This window comes from Staurois parvus, unplaced genomic scaffold, assembly GCF_062004578.1.
Source record: "Staurois parvus isolate SC_StPar_1 unplaced genomic scaffold, SC_StPar_1.0 ptg000051l, whole genome shotgun sequence".
Classification (NCBI taxonomy): domain Eukaryota; kingdom Metazoa; phylum Chordata; class Amphibia; order Anura; family Ranidae; genus Staurois; species Staurois parvus.
In genome coordinates this window covers 1,342,751-1,356,699 of record NW_028317847.1, presented here as the reverse complement: position 1 = coordinate 1,356,699, position 13,949 = coordinate 1,342,751, and the positions used below count along the sequence as shown (strand labels likewise).

The window sequence follows — 13,949 nt, the reverse complement described above, 5'->3', positions numbered from 1 at the left end:
GGAGAAACGGAGAGAGAGAGGGGGGGAGAAACGGAGAGAGAGAGGGGGGGGGGAGAAACGGAAAGAGAGGGGGGGGAGAAAAGGAGAGAGAGAGGGGGGGGGGGAGAAAAGGAGAGAGAGAGGGGGAGGGAGAAAAGGAGAGAGAGAGGGGGGAGAAAGGGAGAAAGGAGAGAGAGGGGGAGAGAAAGGGAGAAAATGAGAGGGGGGGGAAGGACGGGGAGAGAGAGGGGGGGAGAAAGGGAGAAAAGGAGAGAGAATTGTATAATCCATGGCTTGGCTAAGGACAGCAAAGCATCCAGTAGACTGGCAAACATTCAGTTTATGATGAATGTACAAATGGCAATTGTTTTATCAAACATTGTTTGTTGGAGATCCTTTGAAGGCCATCGGAAAACGTAGATATCATTAGCTTCTGTCTATGTGTATACACTGAAAACTGCTGGGTAAGGCAGGCCATACATTATGCAATTTTATTTTCTTCAACCAATCAATCGTTTGATTCCCCCATAAACACAGTCAGTATAGCTCCCGCTGCACTATTGTATTCTGACAGAAGGAGTTTCCCAGCTGTCATAATACAATGACTGGTGGCTATAGCTGCTGGCAGTGATCAAAAAAAAAACCCGACAGGCTGGTTGAACTGAAGATGATCGATTGATTCTGTACAACCAGCCTGCCCATAGTTGGATTGGAATCCAGGCTGTTCCTGCTGAATAGGCCGAATTTCAATGCATCTACGGCCGGCTTAAGAGATATGCATATTTTCAACTGTTCCTACTATTTTAAAAACATTAGATTCAAACATTGCTAGAATATTGTATCAATAGCCTGGCCTTGCTATCCAGACAACTATAGAAGACTGAAAGGTCATTTCAAGCATGAAAGTAGATGTGAACCCTGAACGTCCCATTCGGTTTAAAATAGAAATGAAAGACAAAACATTTGTGTATAGATATAAAAAAAATAAATGCCCTTTTTTCCCTTTTTTTATAGTTGATCACATATCCTCTGTTCTCATCTGCATAAGGAGCTCAGAGAGCTGGGGGGAGTAAAAAACAGCAGGATACTGGTCTTCCCAGTGAATGGTTGTGCAGGACAGAAGGGTGTCAGCACAAGTCTGATCATCAGGCAGGCTGTTCTCCCAGCACAGCCAGAAAACTGACCACGTTGTGCTGTCATGTCTAGTGTGGTCAGTTTTTAATTAGGAAAGCAAGGGGACTGGCAGCAACACCAGGGATTTCACATAAAGGAAGCAATACAAAGAGAACAGGAGACTTTTTCATTTCATACAAGTACATGATACAGTAGGCACATATCAGGAATATGAAATGTTGGGATTACATATTCTATAATTACTGTTACAAAACCAGAGTTTAGTGTCACTTTATCTCTGTATTAGAAACTTTATTAAAACACGATAGATATTGATACCTCTCATTTACTCACCCTTTTTGTTGTAGTGAAACAATTCCCCTTTTTTAGGCTCTGATGAGGCCGAAAGATTATGGGTGGCAATGGGAGAGTCATGAAATGGCCCCTGTACTAGACCAATTTTGGGTCCCGCTATCCAAATACTGGCCAAGTAGAAGCACCTGTTTCCTGTGTATTGATTGACAGCTGAAAAGAGGTCTGTGTGACAGCGGGAGGGGTCACAGCACCACTCTGACCCACATCTATTATAAAAGAGCCCCCAGGCCCCGGAGGACCCTTGTGCAGCTGCACCATGTACAAAAATGGTATGTCTGCCCTGAATGGTATGTCCTCATTCTAACCTTCCTGATCGACATGCGTGTTCTAGAAAGCATTGAAACCAGAAACAGCCAGGCATACAGCATTTTCAGAAGGAGGTCAGAAACTGCAACCTTTCTTATTTTCCTTTAATGAGTAACTCCACTTTTGTTGAGAAAAAAATCATTCCCCTCTGGGTGATCGATGTACAATGCAGGGATTTTACCAAATTTGTTGCAGATTCCTATCTTTTGTTGTTCTGAAGAAATCGCTGTTTGCTTGTCTGTGTCCATGTGCAGAGTGAGAGTGAATGGGAGTGACTTTCATCAGTGATCAGCTGCGGCACTTGCAGGGTTCTAATGCTGCAGGGTCTGCATCCCTTTAGAAGTGATTCACTCTCTAGGAGTATCTCAACAAAAATAACATTTTTGTTGCAGAGGATTCCCAAAATCAGATTTGTATCTTAGTACAGCCTTCTGGGAAAATCAGTGAGCCAATCACACAAGCGGGAAATTACATTTCTGGGGGGGAGTTCTGTACACCATCTGTGTACAGAACGCCCCCAGGTAGCCATATTGGATTGAATTTTACTGAAAATTACAGCATTGCAGACTGAAAAGGAAAGGTCATTTTTAAGAACGTAATATATTACATGTGGCTTGTGTCGTAATTGTATGTTCCATATTCATTTTTTTATTTGTTACTTCCTAATCCCCTTTGTAGGAAAAAATGTAACAGAGTATATTGCTGCTTTGGGCTCATTGGGTATATTTCCCTTTCTTTCCTGTCTTAAACTGATACTAAACCCCCAACAGTAATAGTAACAGTCTGTATATGCAGCAAAGCATGCTTGTTATACTCACTGTGGAACCTAAGGGGTTAATCCTTGACATCAGGTAAAAAGACCCTGTTTGATCCTGTCTTCTCTGATCCTCCCCTTCTTCTGCTGTCCCCAATCCATCTGCTGATAGTATAGAGCCTTGGGGGCAAGCTATGCATGCTCAGTATGGTGTGTATTGCTAGAGAGGTTTTTTTTCTTTGGAGAGTGCATGTGATCAGCACAGGGCCAATTAGCACTGTCCAGAAAGAGGGTCAGGGGTCTTGCAGCCTCATAGGACAATCAGGGGAGAATGAAAACTCCTTATACAAGCTTTAACCAGTGCTCAGCTGGACACTGATAGAAGTCACAAGACTGCTGATGAGAAAAAGTATTTAGCAGTTTATATTTACTAAAATAATGCATTTCCATGTTGTGTGTACTGTGGGAGACCAGATATAGTGAATGCACAGTCTGGGGAGACCGGAAACAGTGAATGCGGGGTCCGCGGTTTAGTAACAATATAAGCCTGTCATAGATTTTGATAGGCTGGTGGCAGCAAAGCCTAAAACTTGCCATACACTAACAGAATTTCGTAATTTTTTAAAAATTTATCATTAGTGGGGACAAAATGATTTTTCAGCTGCAGAGATGAGAACATTTGAGGCCAGGATCACCGTATGAATCGCACAGGAATACGCACCGCATTCCTGTGCAATCCACTTGTGATTCATTTTGAATAGGCTCAAATCGCATCACATCGAACCAAAGTATTGCATGCACTACTTATGGTAATGGATCGCAACCAGATCGCATGGTACAAAACTGCAGGCAAACACTGTGCATTTACGACTTGAGTTTGTATAGCCTTTAACATTGCACGGACGCTGGCTGCAGATCACAAGGGCACTGCGTTTACAATGCGTTCTAGTGTGAACTGGAGCTGAAGGATCCAGATGGACAATTTTTCTCAAACAAAACGAGCCTATGTGGTTTTTGTTTGGGTAAAGTCCATTCATTGCAAAATCGAATGTTCGAAGCAAATGAAGATTTGAAGTATCTTCAAATTACATTTGTCAAGTCATGGAATGCATACGAACCAGGGGCGGACTGACAACTCATGGGGCCCCTGGGCAATAGGGGATCATGGGGCCCCTGTGTCCTTGCCCAAACTCAAAAAAGCCTATGAGAAAGGTACCAGGGGCATCTCATGGGGCCCCCTACTGACCCCGGGCCCTCGGGCAGTGCCTGAGTTTCCAAATGGTCAGTCCGCTCCTGATATGAACATTCTTAAAGTACGTAGTAGTAGTATACCGCCAAAAAAAGAAAAAAAATGTCCCTGCAAAATCACATACTAGCACATTATGAAAGACTTACCTAAGGGCTCATTCACACTAGGCTGTTTTGCCAACGCTTGCCAAACGCCCCTATAGCGTTTGGCAAGCGTTGGTCCGGCGTTTGCGGAGCGTTTTTTAACGCTCCGCAAACGCCGCATGCACGGTTTAGCGGCGGTTGCTAGGCGTTTGCCGAGCGTTAATAACGCCCCACAAATGCCTATAATGCAGTTTGAGTGGTGTTACCGCTCCGCAAACGCCCCGCAACCGCGTCGCAACTGCACCGCAAACGCCGGCCGGGCGTTTGCGGAGCGGCACCATAGACGAGAATAGGAGGCTTCAAAGCCTCCTGACTCGTCCAGAGGCGTCCGTTTTGCCGCGACGCGACGCAAACGCTCCCGTTAGAACAGCACCATGTGCTGTAATGTGCAGAATTGGCAGAGGCGTTTGGGAAGCGGTAAAAACGCTTCCCAAACGCCTCTCTGCCGCCTGCACACAAGGCTAGTGTGAACATAGCCTTAGAACGCAGCCCTCCAGTGACGCGCTGTCACCGCTGACAGGGCTTTCAGCTTCACCCGGTCTTCCAGGTTTGCGGGCTCTGGCTGCTTGATTGGCCGAGCCACGGTGATATTGCGAGAGTTCTGGCCACGTCACAGAGCTCTGAAGGAACAGCACGGGTATGTCATGCCTTTAGAGCGCATGTGCTGGTGACATCAGCTGCAGGGACACTAAATATCTCCTATACGGTGCATGCTTAGGAGATATTCCTTGTACCCACAGGTAAGCTTTATCATGAACCTACGTGTGGGTACAAGTGTCCAGTGGGAGTTATATCCACTTTAATGCTCCATTCACACCTATGCAATTTTGCTTTTTGTCCGTTTTGCAGTGATTTTCGCAGTTCATTTTGCGTTTTTCCACACACATTTTTGATGTGTTTTTACTGCATTTTGCGTTTTTTGTGCAGCTTTTTTTTTTTTTTTTGCTGCACTACCATGCATTTCAGCAGATTCTCCATTGAACTCTATTGTAGCAAAAACATTGCTTTTTGCTATTAAGAAGGTCCCTGACCCTTTCCAAAAATGAAGCAGCTCAAAAAAGTATAGATGAGAACATGTTCCATAGGAAACCATGGTAAATGGACTGTAGTACGTCTCTGCAAAACGCACTAAAAACTCATGGGTGTGAATGGAGCCTAAAATGTTACTAAACCCTGGACCCTGCATTCACTATATCTGGTTTCCCAGGACCCTGCATTCACTATTTCGGGTCTCCCTGAACCCTGCATTCACTATATCTGGTCTCCCCGAACCCTGCATTCACTATATCCGCTCTCCCCGGACCCTGCATTCACTATATATGGTGTCCCAGGACCCTGCATTCACTATATCTGGTCTCCCCGGAACCTGCATCCACTATATCCGGTCTCCCCGGACCCTGAATTCACTATATCCGCTCTCCCCGGACCCTGCATTCACTATATCCGCTCTCCCCGGACCCTGCATTCACTATATCTGGTCTCCCCGGACCCTGAATTCACTATATCTGGTCTCCCCGGACCCTGAATTCACTATATCTGGTCTCCCCGGGCCCTGAATTCACTATATCTGGTCTCCCCGGACCCTGCATCCACTATATCTGGTCTCCCCGGACCCTGAATTCACTATATCTGGTCTCCCCGGGCCCTGAATTCACTATATCTGGTCTCCCCGGACCCTGAATTCACTATATCTGGTCTCCCCGGACCCTGCATCCACTATATCTGGTCTCCCCGGACCCTGCATCCACTATATCTGGTCTCCCCGGACCCTGCATCCACTATATCCGCTCTCCCCGGACCCTGCATCCACTATATCCGCTCTCCCCGGACCCTGCATTCACTATATTTGGTCTCCCAGGACCTTGCATTCACTATATCTGGTCTCCCAGGACCCGGCATTCACTATATCTGGTCTCCCCAGACCCTGCATTCACTATATCTGGTCTCCCACAGTACACTGAACATGGAAGTGCAATTATTTTAGTAAATATAAACTGCTAAATACCTTTTCTCATCAGCAGTTAGAGCAGTCTTGTGACTATCAGCCGTACACTGGTTAAAGCTTGTAGGAGTTTTCATTTTGCTCTAGGAGGATACAGAACCCCTGTCCTCTGTCTGGACAGCACTGATTGGCCCTGTGCTGATCACATGCACTCTCCCAAGAAAAACAAAAAAACCTCTCTAGCAATACACACCAAATTGAGCATGTGCAGAGTGACTCCACAGGATATCTTATCAGGAGATAAGAGGGGGCAGTAGAAGAAGGGGAGGATCAGAGAAGAGAGGATCAAACAGCCTTTTTACACAATGCAGATGATTAACCCCTTAGGTTCCACAGTGAGTATAACAAGCATGCTTTACTGCATATACAGACTGATTTTACTGTTGTGGGTTTAGTAACACTTTAAGGCCGGCCATAGCTGGTTAGAATTCCTGCTGAACCGGCCAGGATTTGAACCATGTATCAGCAGACTGAATGTACCCAAGTTGATCGATCAATACAATGAACCTGCTGGATTTTACATATCGGTAAAGGCTGTTATGGCCGCTAGCAATAATCACCGTGTTCTCCTGGCGGGGGCTGCTTTCCCCCTCCCCCCAGGAGAATACAATGGCTCCGCGGGAGGTATATCACCCCTCAACACTGACTGCGTTGATGGGGGATTCAAGCGAATTTCTTTCCTGCAATCCGTGGAAGGTTGCTCTGTCTATGGCCTGCCTAAGGCCTACTGCGAGGGATGACAAAGGTATTTCAGGTAACTAAGATTACCCAGAAGTCCTTGCTCCATTTTTAGTGCAATGTTTTCATGGCGTCCCTGGAGAACGCAGCTTGGAACGTTCCCTAATTGTCCTTCTGTAACGAGGTAGTAAATATCGAATGCATCTTGTTGTTTTAGCATTTATGGATAAGAATCTATTCACATTCTTGTTATCGCAGGTAATACAGTCCATCCGTCCGCCCATCCATCCGTCGTCCATCCGTCAGTCCGCCGCTGCTGATTGCCAGTCAGCATATTCCTGATAATAAGAAGGAACTGCGTTTAGTCAGGCGGTGCCTAGGCTGCATTTCCTGGCCAGATGGCACAGCAAGCTGCCGTACACGATATGCCATTTTAATACCCGTACATCAGTCTTCCTTCTGTGTGCGTCCCTTATACACCTCTTCACTTGTAGGCAGATTGCAGCCATTCTGTAGTAAACACCACGCTGCACAGGGCCTGTTGCGGAGGCCATTTCATTTACTGAAGTGCGGGGCTTGGCGGATAAAACTGTGTGGAAATGGAGACATTGCTTGTACCAGCTACTCAGCGACTTGCTTTTATTTCTATTTTTACAAGCCCAAGGATGAGTGTCAGTGTTTATTTTCCAGCTTTACTTTGGCTAGGTTCACACCTATGCAGGGTGCATTTGAGCCATTTCTGCACTGCGTTTTGTGTTGCATTGTGCATTTTTGACACGTTTCACTTTTTTTTTTCATTTTTCTTGTTGCTAGGCAGATTTAAAATGCAAAACTTAGCAAAAACGTGGAAATGGAGACATTGCTTGCACCAGCAACTCAGCGACTTGCTCTTTTTTTTTGTTTTGTTAATATGAACAAAAAACACAGGTGACAGTTATCATCGCCCTTGGGCTTGTAAAATCTTCTTTATTAGACACTGGGGTAAAAGCCACAGAAGCAACAGTGCTGACACATTTTTGTCAGTTTCTGGCTGAAACGCGTCAGCACTGTTGCTTCTGTGGCTTTTACCCCGATGTCTGGTAAAGACAATTTTACAAGCCCAAGGATAAGTGTCAGTGTTTATTTTCCAGTTGGACTTCATTTAGGTTCACACCTATGCAGGGTGCATTTGAGCCATTTCTGCATTGCGTTGTGTTGCATTTTGCATTTTTGACGCGTTTCACTTTTTTTTTTTCATTTTTATTGTTGCTAGGCAGAGTTAAAATGCAAAATGTGACAAAAAAGTAGAAATGGAGACATTGCTTGCACCAGCTACTCAGCGACGTGCTTTTAATTTTATTTTTACAAGCCCAAGGATGAGTGCCAGTGTTTATTTTCCAGTTGGACTTCATCTAGGTTCACACCTATGCAGGGTGCATTTGAGCCATTTCTGCATTACGTTATGTGTTGCATTTTGCATTTGACGTGCTTCACTTTTTTTTTTTTTTTTCTTGTTGCTAGGCAAAATTAAAATGCAAAACTTAACAAAAACGTGGAAATGGAGACATTGCTTGTACCAGCTACTCAGTGACTTGCTCTTGTTTATTATTAATATGAACAAAAAACACAGGTGACAGTTATCATCGCCATTGGGCTTGTAAAATCTTCTTTATTAGACACTGGGGTAAAAGCCATAGAAGCAACAGTTTTTGTCCATCCCTGGCTGAAACGCGTCAGCACTGTTGCTTCTGTGGCTTTTGCCCTGATGTTTGGTAAAAGCAATTTTACAAGCCCAAGGATGAGTGTCAGTGTTTATTTTCCAGTTGGACTTTGGCTAGGTTCACACCTATGCAGGGTGCATTTGAGCCATTTCTGCATTGCATTTTTCATTTTTGCACTTGCGTTTTTGATGCGTTTGGTGTTTTTTTTTTTTTATTGTTGCTAGGCAGACTTGAAATGCATAACGCAGCAAAAACACATAAAACATGCAGTAAAAAAAGCAATACATACTTTTCTGCAGCATTTCCGTTGATGTCTATAGAACCAAAAATGCAACTTTTTGCGCTCAAAGTCTCTGGCCCTTTCCAAAAAATACACCAGGTGAAAATGCACAGGTGTGAACATGTCCCATAGGAAATCATGTTAAATGGACTGTAGTGCGTTTCTGCAAAACGCTGCAGAAAACACTTAGGTGTGAACCGAGGGTTACACGGCATGCAGGAGCCTTTACTGCAGCACTGCCTACTGCACACAGATATCGGGTTTACCGGGTTGAGCACAGTGAGTTTTTTTCTTGTGTGGACAGTCATTAAAATCTTTGTTTTCTTTCGCAGGGTGGGGAGCATTGCTACTACCAGGGACACATCCGAGGAAAACCCAGGTCATTTGTGGCCCTGTCAACGTGTCATGGACTTCAGTAAGTTAAATCCTATACCTGTTTTCAGAAATGTGCGTTAACCTTACAGGAACCAATCACAGTGGTGCGGAATCCCATCCTAGCATCTTACACCTCTCAGAGACTCCAGGGGTCACAGATCCCCATCCTGTCCCTTGCCATGTCCACAGCTATATTATGGTATCCTCTGATAGATCCTCCATGATTTAGTAAACTAAAGTGGTTGTAAACCTCAGACATGAAATATGGAGAAAGCACATCCCTCTTTAGAATGTATTTGTCTCCACAGCACTTAGTGTCATTTCTGTCTGCTGCCTCCTACTGCTATCAGCATGAATCACTTCTGACAAGTTTTCCTGACACCAAGAGAAAAATGGTAACAGGGAGGAAGCTCCAGCACACAGCCTGTGATTGGCAGCCTCAGCTCTGTTCCTGTATGAAGGGGGTGTCCCTTCCGTACAATCAGCTCTCAGGTTGCATTCACACTTGCACGAACAGGCACCATAGAAAACAATTGAGTTTTTTTTGAGCTTCAAACTACAAAACGCTCAAGTGTGAATGCAGCCTAAGAGCTCTCTTCACTGAGCTCTGTAACGTGTAATTTCAGCTCTCCGCCCCCTTTTTTCTGAACTCTTATGCAAGCTATATAAATTCTGCAATTTGAATGGATGAAGAGAATAGTGTAGAGAAACGGGTACAACTTATGTAGGAGGATTTGTTTGTATCTCTTTGTATCACCTGATGTCAGTCACTTCACTGGGTATTAGATGTAAGGATTTACAACCACTTTAATTGGGAAGTCCAACTGCCAAAACACTGACACCTTCATCCCATCCATATGAGTGGCTGATGGAGACACAGGGAGTTATTTACTAAAGCAGGAGAGTGCAAAATCTGGTGCAGCTGCGCATAGAAACCAAGCAGCTTCCAGGTTTTATTGCCCAAGCTTAATTAACCCCTTTATGCCAGCCGCACACAAATGTGGGGCCTCCCGTGGTCTGGGCCTAGACGCCGAGCGACCGCACATTTGCATTCAGGTAAGAAAACACATGTGCTGAGAGCATGCGCCCTGCGTGCTCCCAGCACACATGTCCAGTACTCACGGAAAGGTCCTGGTCTGCTCTTTCGATCGGGACCTTTCCCGATCATGTGGACGCGTCACGGCGATCACATGATCCCTAAACCACGCCCCACCCGCCCCGCCTCCCAGCTTCTGAAACTCTTAAAGGGCCGGGAGGCGCCGGCGGGAAGGAGTTAAACAAGCTGAAGTTAGAAGCTGATTGGCTGCCCTGCACAGCTGAACTAGATTCTGAGTGCTCCAGTTTTAGTAAATCTCCCCAACAGGCTCTAAATCACTCCACTATATAGATTAAAAGAAAAAACCCTAAATACCAGTTTCCACCCAAATCTGAAATAAAATGCTTCCTGGAGTCTGTTAGGGCCCATTAATACCGATGCAATGCATTATCACATGGACTTGTGCCGTGCAATAACATGCGTTGCGTTAAGGCAGTCCATCCATTTGATTTGGCTGTCAATGCACCAAAGGTATCAAGGAAGGTGCAGGTACCACCATTACAGGGCACTGCACAGCAACACAATTTAACTACAATGCATGTTCATCTGTGAAGTGCATTGGGGAGCCTTTCAGAATGAATGTCACCACATCGCATCGACGCATACAATGTGTGTTGCAGTAACGCACAAATGACCGCAATGCAATATCGTGAATTGGCTTTTAAAGGGCATCTAACAATATTTTTTACCTATAACTGCTGAGATCCACATTTCTGATTAGGTGTAATAGAAAAATGTGCAAAATGCCAAAAGCCACAAAAGGGTTGAGCTGAAGGTGTAATAGAACTAATAAAATGTGATGTAACCATTCTATACAGTTCACTAAACCACAGCTTCCATCTGCTGGGCTCATACTGCCATCTAGGGATGACTAACGTTTGGTGCAGCCAAAACTCATTTCTGGGTAAGATCCTGGAAAGTAGAATCACCCCTCGACTTGTCTGTTTGATTTATTTATTACAGGTACTTATATAGTGCTGTCAATTTACGCAGCGCTTTACATATATATATTGTACATCAGTCCCTAACCCTCAAGGGGTGTACAATCTAAGGTCCCTAACTTACATTCATACATACACATACTTGGGACAATTTAGACAGGATCCAATGAACCTTCCAGAATGTCTTTGGAGTGTGGGAGGAAACCGGAGTACCTGCAGGAAACCCACGCAGGCACAGGGAGAACATGCAAACTCCAGGCAGGAGGTGCTGTGGTTGAGATTTGAGCCAATGACACTACTACTGCCAGGTGGAAGTGCTAACCATTTAGCCACTGTGCTGCCCATATTTCTAGACTATAGAGCCTCACTGCCCAACGGGGAGGTCTGGGGGCTGCTTATGGCTCTTTGGTCTTTTTTGTGCAGCCCTCAGGCCTCAGGCCTCTTGCTCAAGCCAGTGAAGGAAAATGCAGCTGTGTATGGGAGCCAATCGGCTTCTAACTTCAGCTTGTTCAATTAAGCTTTGACAATAAAACCTGGAAGCTGACTGGTTCAGCTGCACCAGATTTTCCAGTTTTAGTAAATCAACCCCACAGTCTCTCCTGACATACAGAAAAGAACTTGTCAGCCCTTTAAGAAAAGATTTGATTTCCACCTTTTGCAAAAAAAACCCAAAAAACATTAATTAAAAAAAAAAGTGCATTTAATATTTGTTGCGTTAGAGCCTGCAAAGCATTAAATCAGTATCATAAATCATTCCGGTCTGGAATTTGCAGCGATTTCTGTGTGAATTTTGCACCGCATCAGAATCGCACCCCGTTCATGCAAACCGCTGTGGGTGTGTATGTTAACAACACCCCGAAATCGGTCTGCAAAACGCGGTGCAATGTGCAGAATCGGATCACATAGGTGTGAATACCCATGTGATCCGATTCTAGTGCGGACCCAAAGAAGGGTCCTGCATGTTTTTGGTGCGGGTGAGGTGCGATTAGAGCCATACAAAATGTATGGCTCCAATCGCACTGCACACAAATCGCATGTGATTTGCACAGGAATGCGGTGCGGTTCCTGTGCGAATCACATGCGATGCACCACACCGCACATATGTGAACCCGGCTAAAACCCAAAAGCAATCAATTTATGATAATGCAACTTACGATTTCTTGGATGAGATGTCTGCATTCATTTTCTATTTTAAAGCTTTCTTTTTTCTATTTTCATCTGGTGATCCAGCCAGTAAGTCTTTTTTTGTTTTTCAAAAGAACAAGCCCTCCAGCAGAATGTATCAGTTTCAGGCAAACCATTTACCACTGATGGGTGCACACAATGATCTGTTTTTATTTGTTCATGTAAAACCTTTATCCCAAAAGGAAAAAAAAACTGCTGTAACTGCTTATAAAGTGTTCGCTGGAGTCTGGCTTAGTCCATCTAACACTCCCCTCTCCCTAGTTTAACAATGCTGCTGTCCATAGATGCCCCCTGTGCTCCTTCATCCAGAGTGGAGATACTCTAATACAGGAGGTGCACTAGATTTTGCATTCGCCAGTTTTAGTAAATCACCCCCATTGCCTTACGTTTTTCTCTTTGATAACAGATCTTGCAGAGAGAAATATGAAAGGTGTCACAAGGCATTTTTAAAAAGGGTTTGTAGGGAGCAAAAAAGTGTTAGCATTGATTTGTGAAATGAGGTGAAACAAGAATCACTGGGGCCCTGTATACTATAGTGTGAAAGTAAGTAAGCCCAGACCTTGATTTACTGTATTGCAGAGTAATAAGAGACAAGCCTGGGCCTTATTTACTACACATAGTTTACACTTTTGGAAGAATGGAATGAATAATTTGGTGCAGGAGTCTGTAATGAAGAGAGTGCAGGGGTCAGGGGTGTGCACAGAGTGCCAGGCTTAGAAGGACATGATGCACAGAGATGTGTATTGCACCATGTGCAGGGGTCTGTAGTTTATATTTTATTTTTGATTTATGGTATTTGTTTGGAGACACCTCCCCAGCCATCTGCGTTTTGGCTTACCCCATATATTTGGGTACACCCATGCATTGGTGTGTACTTCATATTGCAACATGTGCAGGGGTCAGTAGTATGTAATGCAAGAATGCGGGGGTCATGTATATGTGTAAAATACCGTATTGTCTCGATATTTTGTTTAACTTGTATTGATGAGAAAAATTCAAAATAGATAGTCCTTCCAACTCTTGCATAAACTCAAAAATTGATTTAATAATAATGTTGCATACAATTAGGAGTAAAATATTGGTATACAGAATGTTTCGATAATGTCCAAAAAATCTAGTTAAGTTCTTAAGTTATTGTATGTAATTATGTATGTGTAGTGATATGAATCTGTGTGTGTGTCCAATCTAGGCTTCTAGAAAAGTGACCGTCCAAAGTCTTTGTTCTGCTCTTTTAGGAGCAATTCAGCCCCCACCTTCCTAAAAATGAGCTGGTATTCTCTTGTAGTTCTATAAAGATAATTGGCAACAGATGTATAGAACAAAACCTCAGTCTTCTTCCCTTCCCTCAGAGTCTGAGTGTAACTTTAGAACGTCTAGACAAAGCTTCACTGACATTCCATCAATCAGGGTAAATTAGATGTATAACACACACATATATATATCTCCTAAAAGTAATCTTAATATAAGAGTTATATCATATATAAATATCTTAATCAAGAAATATTACAGTATAAATCTTGTAAGCCTAACATGTATGAAATAGATTCTTACAATTCTCTTATTAGTGAAATTTTAGCTTACAGAGATGGGGGAAGGACAGCTAGACTAATTACTACCACATGTTGCTTGAATGTAGAAAAACCCCAGCCATATATACATATGTATTCACATACATATATGAATATTCACATAGACTATAAAAAGTCTATTTATCTTACTTTTCCCCATCTAGAACAAATAGAAATATAATATTCTCAATTATTCTATTAAGAT

At 43.8% G+C, this 13,949-nt stretch overlaps 1 protein-coding gene across 8 annotated transcripts in view; it reads left to right on the top strand.

The window, feature by feature from the left end:
* The window catches only part of ADAM22 (ADAM metallopeptidase domain 22), a 368,503-nt gene that overhangs the window by 164,543 nt on the left and 190,011 nt on the right, over positions 1-13,949 (top strand). For all 8 annotated transcript variants that reach the window (XM_089666234.1, XM_089666238.1, XM_089666236.1 and 5 more), the window contains exon 5: positions 8,912-8,994. In XM_089666234.1, the coding sequence (XP_089522360.1) occupies positions 8,912-8,994 (83 nt within the window). The remainder of the gene's footprint in view (positions 1-8,911; positions 8,995-13,949) is intronic.